Source organism: Myotis daubentonii, chromosome 15 (genome assembly GCF_963259705.1).
Source record: "Myotis daubentonii chromosome 15, mMyoDau2.1, whole genome shotgun sequence".
Taxonomy (NCBI): domain Eukaryota; kingdom Metazoa; phylum Chordata; class Mammalia; order Chiroptera; family Vespertilionidae; genus Myotis; species Myotis daubentonii.
In genome coordinates, this window is record NC_081854.1 from 24648966 (window position 1) to 24668960 (window position 19995).

The 19995-nt window shown below is 44.8% G+C and overlaps 1 protein-coding gene across 10 annotated transcripts in view; it reads left to right on the forward strand.

Annotated features, from left to right (window-relative positions):
- Positions 1–4233: 4233 nt before the first annotated feature.
- LOC132217020 (zinc finger protein 568-like) overlaps positions 4234–19995 on the forward strand; it is a 28706-nt gene continuing 12944 nt past the window's right edge. For 2 of the 10 annotated variants that reach the window (XR_009448834.1, XM_059666902.1), the window contains exons 1-4: positions 4981–5513; positions 5961–6013; positions 16181–16304; positions 16598–16693. Coding sequence is in view for 9 of the 10 variants with exons in the window: in XM_059666902.1 (XP_059522885.1) it covers positions 6005–6013; positions 16181–16304; positions 16598–16693 (229 nt within the window). In the remaining variant the exon portion in view is untranslated. The other 8 variants (XM_059666909.1, XM_059666908.1, XM_059666904.1 and 5 more) reach the window with 8 other exon arrangements.

A 19995-nucleotide genomic window follows, 5' to 3' on the forward strand; every position in this document is an offset into this window, starting at 1 on the left:
TTGCATCCATTGGAAATCCTTTAATTCCAAAGTACTGTAAACAACTACATCCGGATACTTAATTATCTTAATAGTCTGTTCTAGGCTTCTAAATTGGTTGAATCTTTTGCTGAACTGTTCAAATAACGAGTTTACTATATTATACTAAATTATGCGAGCGAAAAGCTATTCACCAGAGGACGAAAAGTAATTTTAAGAAAATTACTTAAAAGTTTTAGTTTCAAAATCTCGCTTAAAAATTTTAAGTTTACTTTCAAAAGATTTGATGTATCCAAACATAACGTCAATACTTTTGCCAAAACCTTTTAATTTTAAGTTCAGTTCATTCATATGAACAGAGAGATCTATAAAAAAAAAAAAATCAAATTGCTGACCCACTTATGATCATTGATCTGACGAAAGTTTGCCAGATCCTTATTCTCAATAAATACTGTAATTTCTTCAAAGCACTCCACAAATTGCTCAAGTACTTTACCCCGACTCAGCCATCTCACATTATTGAACATCAGTAGTCTACTGCAGCTTGAATCAACTTCCTGTAAAAGTGCAGAAAATTCTCGCTTGTGAAGGGGTCGAGAAGCTATAAAATTCACAATTTTTGTTACAACTGACATTAAATCATTCAATTCTGAGAATCCCGATTTGGCACACAACACCTCCTGATGGATAATGCAATGAAAAGGTACAAGTGGATGTCTAACAGCTTCCATAAACAATTTCAGGAATCCCACATTTTTTCCCACCATATTTGGTGCCCCATCTGTCGTGACTGACACAATTTTAGAGATATCAATGTTTAGATCACTGAATGTTTTTATAACAACCTTACATATTTCATTTCCTGATGTACTTATTGGCACTGATTCTAATTTTATCAACTCTTCTCTCATTGTGAGACCACCAGAGTATCTAGCAATAATGACCAACCGAGCATTTGATGTGACATCAGTAGTTTCATCAAGAGAAATAAAAAAATATTTACAACTATTTAAGTCTTTTTTAAATTGATGTTGTATGTTTTTGTTAAGATCTATTATTCTGTCTTTGATAGTATTTCTACTGAGTGGTAACTCAGAAATTCTTTAATATCATCTTTATTTTTCATATTGTGAAATAGAGCTGGTGCACATCTTAGAATTGTTTCTTTAATAAATTCTCCATCACTGAGGGCTTTTCCATGCTGAGCTATGGAGTGAGCAATACAGTAACTTGCTGATGTTAAATTTGTAGAGCATCTTACAAATTTAATGATGGAATTTGATTGACTTTTATAAAGGTGTAGCTGCCTAGGAATGTATTCCTTCCTTTCATCGATACTTTTTACAAGAGCTGACAATGATTAGTCTCAAAATGTCTCTTTAATTCCACATTCTGCTTACTACCGTTTCATTACACAGTATGCACAATGATCTGTTGTTTCTGTCGACAATCCCGTACATCTCGGTCCATATGTCTTGAAAGGGTCAGCTTCTGCTACTTCCACTTCCTTTATCATTCAATCTTGCTTTTTTATTTTTTTGATTCTCCCTCACGAGGCTGCAAAAATAAATATAAATCACGGCATTTTTTATAAAAGGTTGATATGTTTCTTACCTATTAACTTTTTGCAGTGTTGTTGCACTGACTCCTGGTGCAAAACAATTCAAAGATAGTATGTATAACCAACAAATATATGGTGCTGTAATCAATTATCCGAAACGCAGAACATCTCGTCGAGCACTGCTGCACTCTATATCTTTTTCTTCTAACCCTCCCACTCCTGTCTCCTAATGAACATGGCAATCAAGTGCATCCATTTTCCGAATGCACCCGAACGCACGGGAAGCTTACCCGAGGCACATGTTGACAATAACGAGGCCATTTCCAGAAGTGGGCATTTTGTCACTCGAGTAAAAATAAAATGTCATGAGTAAAGATTAATCTCTTTATAGTGCAATTCTTAACCTTTTTATATTAATGTCAATATTGGAACAATATATCTTGGATGTTTTCACTATGTACCTTTGCTACGAAACACCAATGTACATGTTTACATCCGGTTTTAGAATTGCATTATTGATCATGAGTAACGTGAGTAATATTATCCTCGAGTGATGCCCAACTCTGGCCGTTGCGAGAGACAAATATTTGAATTATGCAATTTTTTGTCTCTGTCGATGCGTGTCACCCAAAATGAGTTCGCGTGTCACCACCTCGCGCTACCCAGACCTGTAGGTTTGCCATCACTGTTCTAGAAGCTACTTGTATTCCTTGGCTCATGGCATCTTATTCCATCTTTAAAGCCCAACCTCTCTGCCTCTGATGCTCCTACCTTTCTCTTATAAGGACCTTTGTGATTACATTAGGCCATTCAGATACTCCAGGATAATCTTCTCATCTCTAATGTGCCTTAATTTAATGTGTGCTTCTGCAAAGTCTCTTTCTGACATGTAAAATAACATAGTCATTTACAGGTTCTTGGGATTAGGACTTGGACATCTTGAAGTGTTCTATTTACCACATTATTATTCTATCTACCACATTATTCTATCTACCACATTATCTTATTGGCATCATTTAATATATGTATTTTTTTTCTCCTTTAATTTGTTCATACAATGCATTCTGTCACTGGATTGCTTACGGTTCTTCCAATGTTATGAAATATTTTGATGAAATTCATTCTACAAATTTTAAACTACATTGTTGAAATCAGCCTCTTATTTGGAATTTTTGCATCAATAACTAATTACACATGTTAAAGTTATTAAACAAGGACACCATTAGATTTAGGTAGCTATACTGCCTTCAGTCCCTACATAAACAAACAAAAAACTAATCCAGGGTGAATGACTCTATTTGGAGAAAATAAAATTTAAAAACAACCAATCACAAACATCCAATTTAGCTTTCCAAAATAAGGCGAATGCTTAAGCTGTACCAACCAAATAATTTCCTTGTTTTGCTTCTGGGTCTTCTCTATAAAAATCTCTTCACTAGCTCCTGTTGGTAGAGCACTCTGTCTGATTCAAATCTATGCTCACAGGAACTTTTGAAAATTATAACATGCTTCAGTTTATCTTTTAATACAAGATGGGTAATACTTTTCTTTTAGCCTGTCTTTATCAGATTTTATATTAGTTAGACAAAATTAATTATTAGAGGCATTCCATCATTTTCTAAGATCTGAATAAATTGCATAATCATTATGAGTTCAAAAATTAGCTAAAACTCAGCTATAATCATCTGGATACTTTTCATTAGTACATATTTTAAGACATTTAAGCCGAAACCGGTTTGGCTCAGTGGATAGAGTGTCGGCCTGTGGACTGAAAGGTCCCAGGTTCAATTCCGGTCAAGGGCATGTATCTGGGTTGCGGGCACATCCCCAATAGGAGATGTGCAGGAGGCAGCTGATTGATGTTTCTCTCTCATCGATGTTTCTAACTCTCTATCTCTCTCCCTTCCTCTCTGTAAAAAATCAATAACATATATTTTAAAAAAAGACATTTAAGTTTTATTATGGTTATTGTTCCATTCAGGTTTTCTACTTCTTACTAAAATTAATAACTTAAATTTTACTAGAAAATCTACAATTACCTCTACTGTGGTTATAGAGTTGCACATAATACCCAACAGCCTCAACTTTCTGTGAAATGCTGTGTGGTTTAACCTTTCTAATGTTTTTGTTTTGATTTAATTTTTTGTTTTGCTATTGTTTATCAATATTTCGTTTAATTGATCTCTTAGAACCAAATTGTGAATTTTAAAAATCTGGTCCACTTTTTTGTTTTCTAGTACATCGGTTTCGGGTGTATACTTACTCATTTTATATTTAACTAAATTTAATAAGCAATGTTTCATAAGAAGGACATGATAATGCCCCAAATATGAGCATACTCTTAAAGTAAAAAGAATAAGTATCACAATTACACGTCCTAGAAATAAACTGTTAACAAATGTTAGTGTAACTTTCCAGAGAGCTTATTAAGTGCCTTTCTATATCTATTTATGTATTTATAAAACATAAAAATAGTAGTTTTGTATTGGTACTCCATTATTTCCACTCTGGACCCAGGGTTGTCCTCCCACTCCCTTCTCAGATTCCCTCACCCAGAGCTCAAGACTGCCTGCCTTCAGTCTGGGCACATCCCCAAATCCCAAGGCCCGAACTACACTTCCCGGATGCCTCCAGGGTGGACCCGGCCACTATCCAGCCGCTCAAATTGTGCTGAAAAGCCTGGGCTGCAGTGTTATGGCGTTCCGGACTAAGGACTACACTTCCCAGCAGCGCCCAGGTGCAGGGGAAAAATTCTCAGCTGAAAGTTGAGCACCCAGCGCAACCAGGATTGTGGGTCTCCGAGGGCTGAACCGCAAGGGTCCGGACGACTCCTAGTTTGTGACGTGGTGGAGAGTAGTCCTTTGCTGGCCCTGCGCTCAGAGCCCTGCTCCTTGTGGAGAGAACTCTGGACAGTCGGTTTCCCGGCTTTTAACTACAGTTTTTAGAGATCTCTGGGCATCTCCAAGTTTGGGGCGAAGACTGTTGGAGACGGTTTAACTTCTGGGTCATTCTGGTGGAGGACCGCTCCGCCCTTTCCCAAGCTGTGGGCTACATATCTGAGAAGCCTTGAGGGTCCACCACCTGTTCTTAATCCTCAGCAGCCACCTCGCGCTACCCAGACCTGTCGGGTCGCCCAGATCCTCGGAGGATGCTCAGGTGTACTGGGTGATCAGCACTGAGCTTCACTAAGGCTTGGGCTGCGAGTCGGCGGAGAAGCCTGAGCCGGCCGGACCCTCGCTGGATTTCCCTCTGGTGGACTACATTTCCCTACGGCTCCGCGGCGTATCCATTTACAGCCAGAGTTGGCTGGCCTGTGGTAAGTTTGAGGAAGCGCGTCACAAACTAGTTCACTGGTTAGTGGCGGATTCGCTCAGACCGAGGTACGAGGCACCCGGGTAAGTGGACATGAAGCACCCCCGGGCGGGGCTGGGTGTCTCTGGGGCGTACCCGGGCTGCATGCCCTCGCTGGTAAAAGAAAGGACGTCCGGGAGACCTGGGCGCCGTGGCCGCGTGTCCTCCCGCCGGATGGGGAGGTAGCGGTCGCGCGTGCACGGGGTGGACGTGGTTTCAGCTGGCGGTGTCAGGAGGTCGGGTGTTGCCTCGGCGGCAAGGACGTGCGACCCTTTCCCTACCTGTATCGTGAGCCGACTCCTGGCGCAGGGCTAGCAGTGCCTGTGGTAACACGCGGAGTGCACTATGTGGCCCTGGTGTGAGAATCCCATGTGGCCACGACTCCATCTCTGCCTTTGGGTCTAGAACTGGGAAAGGCGCCCTCTTTGTCCATTCTTGGTCAACGCTGGGAGTGTCCGGCGGTGGATGGGTTCTGGGCGTCTACCCCAGACCCCGCCTGCATTTCCAGCCTTTGTATCTCCAATTACACTCTCCAGCCCTGCCGCTGCTGACAAACCGCCGCCATTTGCTCTACAGCCCCGTGAATAGCTTTCGCCCGGAGGTTGTTTCTGCTGTCCAGCCGGTTTGTAGAGCTTGGGCCTGGGAGCTCCTCCTACTTGTACTTTTTGTTCTTTCACCCTGGTCGCCAGGGATCTCGCCCCATAGAGGTGCCCCCAGCCTAGAGGTGTGGGTACTCTGGCAGATGGATCCACTTACCCTGTGTCTTGGAGCTACAGATCTGGGCTCAGTATAATGTACGGGGCTTGGAAGAACCCCAAGTCAGGCTTTATGGAGGAAGGCAGCCACAGTCTAGGATTATCTCCCAGGACTCCCATCTGGACCCCTAAGGCCACTGTGCTTCTGTGATATGATGGAGAGGATGGTGGAAGTTGCAGGGTTCTTTGGCTTTGGACCTCTTAGTGCCTGGGGTGGGGCAGGGATTTGTTTTAACTGGGCCTCCTTCCAGAACCTGGGAGAGCCTGTTGTCTCCTAGTTTTCTAACCTCTTTCCACCTTTTTTCTTCTCTTAGAATCCAGAACAGGAGGAAAGAAGAGCCGCTGTGCATCAAAAGCCATGGCAGAGGTAAGTTGTATGTGGCACTTTCTTCTTGGAAAGGGTTTCTTGGTTTTCAGAACACCATAATATTTCAGGATTCTATCTAAGAGATTTACTCTAGTGATTTAGAGAAAAGGGAAGAGAGAAGGAAACCACATTTATGGAGAATTTTCCTGAACCAGACAGAAGCCTAAACCAGAGCTTTGTTCTAGAATTTTCACTTCCCTGGATTTTGTTCATTCCCATAGTCCAGGGGTGGGGAATCTTGTTTCTGCCAAGGGCCATATGGATATTTATAGCATCTTTTACAGGCCATACAAAATTACCAGTTTAGAAATTAGCCTGCTATATTTGGTCAAACATTTAATTAATTCACCCCTAATGCCTTGGCAGAGCCAGACCAAATGATTTCATGGGCCTTATATGGCCAGGGGCCCAACATTCCCCACCCCTGCAACAGTCCAAATGTGCCTCAGTGATTTGGCAGGGAAGTTGACCAACAGAATAAGGTTACTCACTGCCATCTCCTTAATTTCTTTGTTGTCCCTTCCAGTGTCTCATGCACTAGCCTATTTGTTCCCAAAATTTATTTATTTCTTTTTAATCCTCACCAAGGATATTTTCTCCATTGATTTTTAGGCAGAGTGAAAGGAAGGGAGGAAGGGGAGATAAAGAGACAGACAGATAATCAACCCACTGTCTTGGCTTAAACCCTGACTGGGATGGGGGATCGAACTAGCAACTGAGGTACATGCCCTTGACCAGGAATGGAACTTGCAACACTTTGGTCTGATGCTCTAACCACTGAGAAAAACTGTCCAGTACTGCTTCCAAATTTGTAATAGCCTGGGATGCCTGCCTGCACTTTTCATTCTAGACATTTTTTCCCCAAGATAGAAATAACCTAATTGTTCTCTTTCTAATGACTGAGATAATATAGGATTCTTGCAAATATTTCAAAACTTATTAAGACAAGTTTGTCATCCATGGTCCCACCATTTAGTGATAGTCACTGTTAATATTTTCAAAATATATTTTTATTGATTTCAAAGAGAAAGGGAGAGTGAGAACACCAATGATGAGAGAGAATCATTGATTGGCTGCCTCCTGCATGCCCCACACTGGAATTGAGCCTGTAACCTAGGCTTGTGCCCTGACTGGGAATTGAACCATGACCTCCTGGTTCATAGGTTGACACTCATCAACTGAGTCACACCAACTGGGTTCAAATTATCCTTATTATTTTTAGTCCTCACCAGAGAATATTTTTTCCTTTTTTTTTTCTTGTGGGTTTTTTGTTTTTTATAGAGAGAGAGTGGAAAGGAGGCAGGAGGTGGAAAGAAAGAAAGAGACATTGACTGACTACTACCCGCCAGGGCCCTGACCTGGAATGGAACCTGCAACCTTTCGGTGTGCCCGCCTATGCTCTAACAACTGAGCCACACTGGCCAGGGCTATTTTCAAATTATTTTGTCTGCACATATGTTTAGGTATGTAAATTTGTCTTTAGAATGGGATCATGTTACTGCTAGAAGCAACTAACTTAATTGTGTTTGCTTTAAGCCACTTTTAGTTTGAAATTCTTCACATGTGTTATCTTGTTGAATCCACATAACAACCCATAAGACAGGTCTGACTATATTTCATTAATTCTATGATGCACTTTATTTTCACATTGTGATAGGTTTTACGATTTTTGGCAAGTCATAGTTTCATTGATGGCATTTTTTTTTTCCTGATGTATAAATCAATATCATCTCAGAATTGATGAAATATGCTAATATTTTAAGTTGAGAAATGAGGAAATAGATTCTGTTAAGTCACTTGTTCCAAAATTACATATTAAATGACATAACTGGGATTTCTAAATTGTCTACTCATTACCTTTCCCCACTTGTTAGAGTATTATCTTTCTTGGTTTATTTTAAATAAGTTTATATGTCAAACATATTTCACTTTATGACTTATAAGTTGTTTTAGAAATGTTTTTTCATAGTTGATCTATTTTCTGTTTGTGTTTCAAATTCAGAGTTTTTAAAAAATGTTTTCTTCCCTTTATGTTATGCCAAAAGTTCTTCCCTACTATAAAAATAGAAAAGTTATTCTTATTTTCCTAAAGTACATTTTTTTTGTTTATACATTTTAATGTTTAAAGTATCTGGTGTGAGATATGATCAAAAAATGTGGGCTGTCACATTCCTAATTTAGGGTGTTTAGGCTTTTTTTCTATGATTAAACTATTTTAAAGAATGGCATACTATTTGTAGTATGTTCAGGTGTATTTTTTCCCCCCTAGATGTGTCTGAGTGTGGCTCTTCATTAATGTCGGCCAGTCAGTTCTCAAGAATTCCTTTCTCTCTAAAGACTAAGAAATAATATTTGTTTTCTAGATACATCTGTTTCTTCCTTTCTCTTTGACTTTTCTTCTGTCTTCTGTGAGAACTTGCTGAATTTATCTTCCCATTGCCATCCTGGCTAGAACTTTCCTATGATTCTTAGAAAAGGACTACATCCTCCCCATTCATTCTCAGTACATTTTGGTAAGGAAGGAACTCCAGCTCCCCTTGACCTTCAACCTTTGATTGTCCATTTCTCCCTCTTTCCTTCTCCCCTCAGAGTGGTTATTGTTCTTTCTCTGTATTAATGTGAGGCTATCTACACTAATAAAGAGAATCATGCAAATTGGTGTCACTCTCCTACACCCACAAGCCACGCCCACCAGCCAATCAAGAGCATGTATGCAAATTAACCCAACCAAGATGGCTTGGGTTGCTCCCAGCGATGGAGGAAGCCAAGCTTCCTGCCCACCCTGGCCAGCCCTGGCCTCTGCTCAAGGCTACAAAGTTTCAATTATAGAAGATAAATAAATCCCAGATACCTGCTTCCCTCCACTCAAGGAGGTGCTGAAAAAAAAAGAAACAAAAAAAGGAGGGTCTGGGAGCTTGGGTCGCGGGGGGCCGTGGCCAGCCTGCAAACAGCCATCAACCTCTCACCCAGGCTGGCCAGGCACCCCAGTGGGGACCCCCACTTGGAAGGGGGAGTGGCCAGCCTGCAAACAGCCCTCAGCCCCTCATCCAGGCTGACCACACCCTCATGGGGTGAGGGTCCCCGCTGGGGGGCTTAGCCAGCCGCAAATAACCATCAGCCCCTTACCCAGACTGGCTAGGCACCCCAGTGGGACCCCCCACCCTGAAGGGGGTGTGGCCAGATTGAAAATAGCCCTCAGCCCCTCACACAGGCTGGCCAGACCCCCCAGCGGGGACCCTCACCCCATGGGGGTGTGGCTGGCCTGTAAACCACTACAGGCCCCTTGCCCAGGCCACCCCATATCCCAAGGAAACCCCCACCCTGATCCGGGACACCCTTCAGGGCAAACCAGCCAGCCCCCACCCATGCACCAGACCTCTGCACCAGCATAAAAAGGTAATATGCTAATTAGACTGGGAGACCTTCCAGGAGACCTTCCAGATGTTCTGGACAAATCCGTGGTGGTGGGGCTGAGGTAGAGGTGGTTAGAGGCCAAGAGGGGAGGGCAGTTGTGGGTGATCAGGCTGGTGGGGGGCAGGGCTGTTGGGGGTAAGCAGTCCACCAGGGGGGCCAGTTGGGGGCAAATAGGCTATCAGTGGGGGTCAGTTGGAGGTGATCAGGACAGCGGGGGGCAGTTTTGAGTGAGCAGGCCAGCAGGGGGCAGTTGGGGGCGAGCAGGCCAGTAGGGAATGAAGGTAGGGGCGAGCATGCCAGCAGGGGGGCAGTTGGGGTGAGCAGGCTGGCAGGGGAGGCAGTTGGGGGCGAGCAGGCTGACAGGAAGAGTGGTTCGGGGCAATCAGGCAGGCAGGAAGGCAGGTGAGTGGTTAGGAGCTAGCAGTCCCGGATTGCAAGAGGGATGTCCGACTGCCGGTTTAGGCCTGATCCCTGTAAACTGGCAGTAGGACATCCTTCGAGGGGTCCCAGATTGGAGAGGGTGCAGGCCGGGCTGAGGAACACCCCCTCCCCCATGCATGAATTTTGTGCACCAGGCCACTAGTCCTATATAACAAAAGCCCAGCAACTAAAACTGCAGAACTACCAGAGACCAGAACAACCACGGCCCCTCGCCCTGGCTGGCCCCGCCCCTCAGCAGGGACCACCCCATCCTGATCGAGGGCATGGCCGGCCTGCAAACCACCTGCAGTCCCTCGTCCCAGCCAGCCCCGCCCCCAAGTGGGGACCCCACACCCCAATCCGGGACTGCCATCAGGGCAGGCCGGCTGGCCCCCACCCATGCATTGGGCCTCTATCCTATATAATAAAAGAGTAATATGCAAATTGACCCTATTGGTGGAACTACCAGAACGACCGCTCAACCAATCACTATGAGGTGCACTGACCACCTCTTGGTCCATCAGGCTCCGATCACCTGATGGCAAATGGGGAACTGGGGGTGGGTGGCAGGGGATGTGGGTGGTGCCAGGCCAAGGCCCCTGCCCCGCCAGTTGCCCCACACACAGAGGGTGACCCACGGCGGGGGTGGGGCCAGCTAGCAAGCGGGAATGGCCAACCTCTCAGTCCCTTCCCCTAACCAGCAGGCTCTGATCACCCGATGGTGAATGGGAAACCGGGGGTAGGTGGTGGCGGGGGGCAGGGCTGGCTGTGAGCAGCTGGGGAAGATGGCCCTGATCGCAGGCCAGGCATAGGGACCATACCTGTGCATGAATTTCTGTTATAAAAACAGCAGGCCTCTAGTACTGTTATAAAAGGGTAGAGTCTTACCCCATTTCTACTACTGATTAGTTATGTGACCATGAGCTTCCCCATAACTTCCTCTGGATAATGGTATGCTACAAGGTTTGGGGAATATGATGGTAATGGACATTCACCTCAGTGTGCACTTAAATTGGCAACCTGGAGATTCCCTAACTCCTACCTCCACCTCCAGATCTTCCCAACATTCAATAGGTACCAAATGTCATCACTCTATCTCCTTTGTGCCCTACAACCTCCCTCCATTGTCTGTGTGCCAGATCAGACCTTTATGGAAGTGGATAGTGCATTGACCTTATACTGGCTTTGCTTTTACTTCTCACCAGTAAAATAGTCTAGTCACATGACTTCTTTTATTCAGTGAATCCCTGTAACTTTCAGGATAATGTGCCAACTATTTCACATTCATTATATACTAGAGGCCCAGTGCACAAAATTTGTGCATGGCAGGGGGAGGTGTCCCTCAACTTGGCCTGCACCCTCTCCAATCTGGGATCCCTCTCACAATCCGGAACCGCTGGCTCCTAACCGCTTGCCTGCCTGATGGCCCCTAACCACTTCTGCCTGCCAGCCTGATCACTCCCTAACCACTCCCATGCCCAATTGATGCCTAACTACTCCCCTGATGGCCTGATCGCCCCCAACTGCTCTCCCTGTTGGCCTGTTTGCCCCCAACTGCCCTCCCCTGCTGGCCTGATCACCCACAACTGCCCTCCCTTGCCAGGGCCTGATTGCCCCCAACTTCCCTCCCCTGCTAGAGCCTGATGGTCCCTAACTGCCCTCCCCTGCCGGAGCTTGATAGTCCCCAACTGCCCTTCCCTGCCGGCTACATCACCCACAACTGCCCTTCCCTGCCAGCCTGATTGCCCACAACTGCCCTCCCCTGCCGCAACCCACCTCCTCCGCCAGGACCCACCTCCTCTGCATGAGGCGGCGGAGACACTGGGACCAGCCTCCTCCAGGCCACACAGATCCGAGGGACCCCCAGGCCTCACTGCGCGGAGTGATCACCAGGTCCCACCTCTGCTGTGCATGCAGCCATCTTGTGGCAGCCAACTTGTGACAACATCGTGCAAGAGCATCACGCAAGGATGTCACACAAGGGCATGATGCCACCTAGGTTTTTATTATATAGGATTGCTTTGCATATTTATTTGTATTTATTATATATTAGAGGACCAGTGCACGAATTTGTGCACAGGTGGAGACCCTCAGCCTGGCTGGTGATTGGGTCTGGCAACTGGGGAAGGGACCACGGGAGATTGGCTTTGGTATTGCACTGACCACCAGGGGGCAGCTCCTTGTTGAGTGCCTTCCCCCTTGTGGTCAGTGCACATCAGCGACCAGTCGTTCAGTTGCTTAGGTTCTTATATGTATAGACTAGAGGCCTGGTGCACAAATTCGTGCACAGGTGGGGTCCATAGGCCTGGCCGGTGATTAGGGCTGATCATGGCCAGGCCGATTGGGGCCTGCTGGCCAGTGGGGAAGGACAGGGAGCAGGAGGTTGGCCACCGGCTCTAAAGAGGGAGCCGGCCCTTGGCCCCCCTGGGAAAGGGGCTGCGTCTGCCATGACCCATTCCCGGTTACCTGTCCCAGCCCGGGCCCTGAAGGCAGAAGAGGCCCGGGGCAGAAGAGGAAATGATGGTCACCAGGCACAGAAGGAACAGACGCTGGAAACCGAAGCTGACGCCAGCACCCCACCACTGTGCAGTTCCCCACCTAGCCCCCCGCTCCTTCCCTTGCCGCAGCACCGCCACTGCAGCAGGCGGCCGGCTGGGGTGAGGGATGGGGCACAGGAGGTTGGCTGTTGGCCCTGAGGAGGGGGCTGGCCCTTACCCCCCCACCCCCCGGGAAAGAGGCAGCGTCCACTGCCACGCACCCCTGGCTCCCCATCCCAGCCCAGGGCCAAAGGCCCCAGCGGGGTTGGGAGAGGAGGCTACAGTCACTGGGCCAGGCGCAGAAGGAATGGACGCTGGACGCCAACCCCATCGGCTGGCCACGGGAGGTTGGCTGTGGAAGTGCACTAACTACCAGGGGGCAGTTCCTGCATTAAGCGTCTGCCCCTGGTGGTCAGTGTGCATCATAGTGACTGGTTGACTGGTTGTTCTGTTCATTTGATTGTAATGGTTGCTTAGGCTTTTATATATATAGATGTACACTAAAAAGCACAGTCAATGTTTACTAGAGCACCAATCCTAGTATTGGAATAAAGTGGTGAATGAGAGTATTTTTATTCCTGCCAGGGATGACCTGTCATCTAAGACCTATCTATCCTGGCCCCTTTAGATTTCTCCAGCATCACTTCTAGACAGATTCCTTTCCCAGAATCTCTCACAGTTATCCCAGTTAACTTCTCAGACACACAGGATGCAATTAGTCTGCTTACTCTGTTTACTGTATTTTGGAATGCTGTTGAAAGTGTTTTTGTTTATTGGGATCCTAGTCCTTTTCTGGACCCCAATTAATCATCTGCATGCTACATGAAACTTTTACATACCCTTAACCTAATTAAGTCACTCATTTCCCATAGCAAGATTCTTCTCTTTGTAATAGGAGCTAATTTAACCTGCTTAAAACCCTTCACCTGTGAAAGTAAATCTAACCATCTAAGGCTGTGATCCTTCTTTTCAGCCTCATCTCTCTCTGCTCCCTCTCTCACTTGCCTCTAGTAGTTTCCAGAATACACAGTGCTATCTCTTGTCTTTGTTGCACAAGAAATACAAGAGAGGTGCTTATACCATACCACCATTATCTCTGGGTTCTATGAAACCTGCTTGAGTTTCCTAATTATCCTCAGTGACTCTGATCACATTCCCTTATTCTGCATCTGTCGTAGTTCTTATCACACTGTATTGTAACTGTTTTTTAAAACTGCTTTTATTTAATACTAGAGTCCCAGTGCACAAAATTCATGCACTTGGGGGGTCCCTCAGCCCAGCCTGTGCCCTCTCGCAGTCCAGGAGCCCTCAGGAGATGTCTAACTGATAGCAGTTGCCGTGGAGGTGGGAGAGGCTCACCAGCCATCAGTCTGGCTTCTGGCTGAGCGGTGCTCCCCCTGTGGGAGCGCACTGACCACCAGTGGACAGCTCCTGCATCGAGCATCTGCCCCCTGGTGGTCAGTGCGCATCATAGCAATTGGTTGTTCCATCATCTGGCCAAAACCATCTCTTTGACATGCCCTGAGGGGTCTGGGATTGTGAGAGGGCACAGGCCAGGCCGAGGGACACCACCGGTGCACGATCCAGGCCGAGGAGGGACGCAGGAGGTTGGCCAGCTGGGGAGGGACCACAGGAGGGCTCCAGTGTGTGTCTGGCCCATATCTCTGAGTCCCGATCGGCTGACCCCAGCAGCAAGCTAACCTACTGGTAGGAGTGTCTGCCCCGTGGTGGTCAGTGCACGTCATAGCGACTGGTCAACCAATCGACTGTCTGCTCCCTGGTGGTTAGTGCACACCATAGCGAGCAGTTGAGAGGCCTTAGCATATCATTAGCATATTATGCTTTGATTGGTTGAACAGCCGACTGGACTGGACACTTAGCATATTGGGTTTTTATTATATAGGACTAGAGATCTGGTGCACAAAATTCACGCACGGGGCGGGGGGGGGGGCGGGCGCTGTCCCTCAGCCCAGCCTACACCCTCTCCAATCCGGGACATCCCTCTCGCAATCCAGGACTGCTGGCTCCTAACTGCTCACCTGCCTGCTGATCACCCCTAACCGCTTCTGCCTGCTGGCCAGATGCCCCTAACTGCTCCCCTGCCAACCTGATTGCCCCCAAACTGCTCCCCTGCTGGCCTTATTGCCTCTGAACTGCTCCCCTACCGGCCTGATTGCCCCCTAACTGCTCTCCCCTTCCAGCCTAATTGCCCCCTAACTGCCCTCCCCTGCCGGCCTGATCACCCCTTACTGCCTCTGCCTTGGTCCCCGCCACTGGCTGGTTGGAAGGACGTCTGGAAGATATTTGTTCTAATTAGTATGTTACCCTTTTATTAGTATAGATTGAATAGTAGAAAATGTATAAGGTATGATGAATGACTGAGCACCCATTTTAAGAAGTAGAATGTTAATTATTGTTCAAAACAAAAATAAAACAAAATCCAGTTCCTTTCTCCACCCCTCAGAGGTAACTTCTGAGTTTCATTTTTTCATTCCCTTGATTTTGTTTATAGTCTTAACTATATGTGTTTATTTCGTTTAAAATTTGATGTAAATAAAATCATACTGTTTGAAATCTTCTGCAACTTTATTACTTGTCTCTCAGTATACATTGAGGAAATGCATTCACATTGTGAATTTATTCTACTATATAGCCATTTATTGTATAAATATACTTTTTTTCTTTTATATTCATGTGGACATTCTTGGACTTCTTTCTTGGTATCATATGTAAGGATTTTCTCTAGGTATATTACTAGAAATAGAGTTATTGGGTCATAGGGTATATGCATTTTCAACCTTCCTGACACTGCCCAGTTGCTTTCCAATGTTTATACCCATTTACAAATCCTGGTACTTCATATCCTTATTAACACTTAGTATTGTCAGACTTTTACATTCTCAGCTAGTTGGTGGGTATGAATTGATATATTATTCTGATTTTAAATTTGCATATTTTTGGTACTAAATGAGGTTGAGCCCTGTTTCATGCTTTTGTCACGATTGAAGGGGTTCTTGCCTCTATTCAATAGAAGTCAAGAGAGGAGGCAAAACAGGTTCAAAAGAAGTGGTTTACTGAAAACAAGATGGAGGGAAAAGAGCCAGGGAGGATGCTTGATGCATCAAGAGAAAGCACACTAATGAAGAGTATGGCTCCACAAACTGCACCTGCATGAAGAATCCAACCTTATATAAGCCAGACCCTGCAAAATGAATACCTAAGCATTTGTTGGAGAACAGAGGGATGCAGGACAGCAGCCTTTGGAAAAGTGATTAGGATTTAATTTTCTGGCATATTAATGAGCTTGAGTTTTGAAGATATGATTAAGTCACCCAGTTATATTTAAATTCAATTTCAGAAATAGAAGTTTTATAAGACATTTTTTAATGATTCCAACTTTTAAAAAATTTATTGGGAGAATTGGAAGGATATGATCACAAGTCTTATGTGCTGAAGATAGATTGTGCTGTGTACTTCAGTGTACAGTTTTACTTAGTTGGGAAACACCAATTATCTGGCCTTTGTTTATTCCCAGACCTGAGTGGCTAATGGAAGAGGTAATGCCAAGAGGTAACATTTATAGTTGCAGGCATGTTTAATAATGATATATGCACCAAGAATAATGTGTGCTCTGATCACTCTTGTTTCCACACTGACCCATCCATGCTGAAGGGTCAAGCATAGCCTATTTTCCCAAGCAATTTCCTTACTCAATTGCTTTCTCCATTTTCTTTTATTCTATTATAAAGATTTTGACCATTAATTTCCCAAATAATATATTTATCTCTGGTTTCAGGGCTTGAAGTTCGAAGATGTGGCCATTTTCTTCTCTCAAAAGGAGTGGGAATGCTTGCACTCTACCCAAAAGGATTTGTACCGAGATATAATGTTGGAAAATTATAACAACCTGATCTCACTGGGTAAGTTTATCTGCCTCTCAAAATTCAGAATTGGCCTTCTGGAATTTTTATGTTCTTTGTTATCAATTTCTTGTGAGCACTTTTTCAAGTGCCTGGCTGAATTAATGATTCTTGCTTACCGAAGAATAGTTGTTTCTTGTGAAGTTAAAACTTGGCTGCTCCATTTTACAACTTTATCTTTTTAATTTCTCTGACCTTCACCCTTAAACTACTTACTCTTCTTTCTTGATATCATGGATTGATTTTAATTCTGGAACACTCACAACAACCTTTTTTTTTTTTAACTTGAGCAGGACTTTGTGATTCTAAGCCAGATGTGATCTCCTTATTGGAACAGGGGAAAGAGCCCTGGATTGTTAAAAGGAAGGATGCAAAAGAATGGTGCCCAGGTGAGTGATGGTGACTCGTATGGAGAAGGCCATGGCAGGTGGGACTGTGAGAAGGCAGCACTTCTGTGATGTTGGGAGGAAAGCTCCCTGAAAAGGCTTGAGATCTGGAACACAAAGTAAGGATGTATCAAAATCAGGCCTCTAATTTTTACTTCACTTAATACTCTCTTGCTATCCTTTCTTATATTTCCCTCTGATTTCATGAAGGAAGTGCCTTCCTCCTTCCCAGGAGACAATCATTTTCCCTATACTTTGGGTCCAGTTTTATCCTGACTTATTTTATTTTATTATGTTTTTTAATCATCACCTGAGGATTTTTAAAAAAATTAATTTTAGAGAGAGAGGAAGGGAGAGGGAGAGAAACGTCAATGTGAGAGAGAAACTTTGCCTCCCCTACACACCCAGACCAGAAATCGAACCTGCAACCTGGGTAATGGCCCTGACCAGGAATTGAACCTGCAACCTTTCCATGTCCGGGATGATACTCGAACCAACTGAGCCACATCAGCCAGGACTAGCCTTACTTTTTAAAATTTTATTTATGTTTTTATTGATATTAGACAGAGGAGGGGAGAGGGGAGATAAGAGAGAATCATTAATCAGCTGCCTCCTGCTCACCCGCCGCTGGGGATTGAGCCTGCAAGCCAGTCATGTGCCCTGACTGGGAATTGAACTGTGACCTCCTGGTTCATGGGTTCATGTTCAACCACTGAGCCACACCAGGTGGGCCATCCTGGCTTTTTAAAACAGCTCTATTGGGATATAATGCTATTGGGATACTGTAAAATTCACTTGTTTAAAGTATATTCATCGATTTTCAGTATATTCACAGAGCTTTGCAATTGGCACAACAATCTAACTGTAGAACATTTTCATCACCCCAAATTAAACCCTATACCTGTTAGTAGTCACTGTCCACACACAGACCTACGCAACCACTAATCAACTTATAATCCTTTTTATTTCTGTAAGGTTGGTAGTGATATCTCCTCTTCTATTCCTGATATTAATATGAGTCTTCTCTCTTTTTTTCTTGGTCAAGCTAGCTAAAGGTTTGTCAGTTTTGATGATCTATTCAAAGAATCAACTTACAAATACATTGATTTTTCTCTATTTTTCTTTATTTTGTTCATCTTCCCTCTAATCTTTATTATTTCCTTTCTTCTAGTATCTGGATTTAGTTTGCTCTCATTTATCTAGTTCCTTAAGGTGTATAATTAGTTTATTGATTTGAGATCTTGTGTGTGTGTGTTTTTTAATATAGAAATTTTAAGCTGTTAATTTCCCTTTAAGATCTGTTTTAATTGTATTCCATATGTTTTGGTATGTTCAGTTTTCCTTTCATCCAACTCAAAAGTATTTTCCAAATTCTCTTGCAATTTCTTCTTAGACCCATTAGTTATTTCTTTTCCATCTCTTTGTTGATCTTCTGACTAGTTGATCTATACATTATTGAAAGTAGATCATTGAATTGTTGAATTGTCTGTTTTTCTCTTCATTTCTGTTAGTGTTTGCTTCATCTATTTTGGGGCTCTGGAATTAGGTTCTTATATACTTAGGACTTATAATTTCCTGAAATTGACCCTCCTTATTATAAAACTAGAGGCCCGGTGCACAAAATTCATGTGGGGGGGGCGGTTCCCCTCAGCCCAGCCTGCACCCTCTCCAATCTGGGACCCCTCGGGGGATGTCTGACTGCCGGTTTAGGCCCGATCCGGGGATTGGGCCTAAACCGGCAGTCAGACATCCCTCTCACAATCCTGGACCACTGACTCCTAATTACTCATCTGCCTACCTGCCTGCCTGGTCGCCCCTAACTGCCCCCTCCTCCCTACTGGCCTGATCGCCCCTTACTTCCTCTGTGTGCCAGCCTGATTGTCCCTAACTGTCCCCCCTGCTGGCCTGGTTGCCCCTAACAGCCCCCCGCTGCTGGCCAGGTCACCCCCAACTGCCCCCTCCCTGCTGGCCTGGTCGATCCTAAGTGTCCCCCCCCCTGCCCCCCACCGGCCTGATCACCTCTTACTGCCCCCTCTGCCAGTCTGGTCGCCCCCAACTGCCCTCCCCCCCACCGGCCTAGTCGCTCCTCACTGCCCCCCCTTGCCAGCCTAATTACCCCCAACTGCCCTCCCCTGCCAGCCTGGTTGCCCCTAACTGCACCCCTTGCCAGACTAATCGCCCCCAACTGCCCCCCCTGCCAGCCTGGTTGCCCCCAACTGCACTCCGCCCCCACCAGCCTGGTCGCCCCTAACTGCCCCCCACCCTCCGCCGGCCTGGTTGCCCCATGCGGCCTGCTTGTTCAATCATTTGGTCATCCCTCAGTAACCCCCCTGCCAGCCTGGTCACAGGCAGCCATCTTGTGAGCTCAGTTTGCATGTTACCTCTATTATATAGGATAGAATAGGAGGTCCTTCTTTGTCTCTATTACAATTTTGTCTCAGTTTATTTTGTCTGATAAAAGTATAACTATTGAAACTCACTTTTGCTTAATCTTTTTCCATTCTTTTAATCTTTTTGTGTTCTTGAATTTAGTGTGTCTATTGTAGACAGCATATATTCAGATCATGTTTTCTAATACATCCTGCCTGTATCTGCTATCTGTTTGACTATTTAATATGTTTATACTTAATGTAATTATCAATAAAGTAGGATTTATGTCTGACATTATGGTATTTGTTTTCTACATTTGTTTTTTTGTTTTATACTTCATTCTTATATTATTATAATTTATGTTAAATAGCCATATTCTAGAGTCCCATTTAGTTTTATGATTGTTTCTTTACTACAGTTTTTAGTTCTTTTTCCAGTGGTTGCTCTGAGAATTTGTTATAGTTTAGCTTAAAATAATTTAGTTTGGATTAACACTAATTTAACTTTAATCTCATTGAAAAACTATGCCCTAATATAGCCTGGTCCCTCATTTTCTTCTTTGTACTGTTATCATCATACAAATTATATCTTAATACATTATAAGTAGATATTGGTAAGCAGAATAATGACTCTCCCAAAGATGTCCACATCCTAATCCCTGGAACCTATGAATAAGGAATTAAGGTTGTGAGTCAGCTGGCCTTAAGTTAGGGAGATTATCCTAGGTTATTCACATGGGCTCAGTGCAATCACAAGAGTCTGAAAGAATCAGAGATGTGACAGCATAAGAAATGTACAGAGAGGCCGAAACCGGTTTGGCTCAGTGGATAGAGCGTCTGCCTGCGGACTGAAGGGTCCCAGGTTCGATTCTGGTCAAGGGCATGTACCTGGGTTGCGGGCACATCCCCAGTAGGAGATGTGCAGGAGGCAGCTGA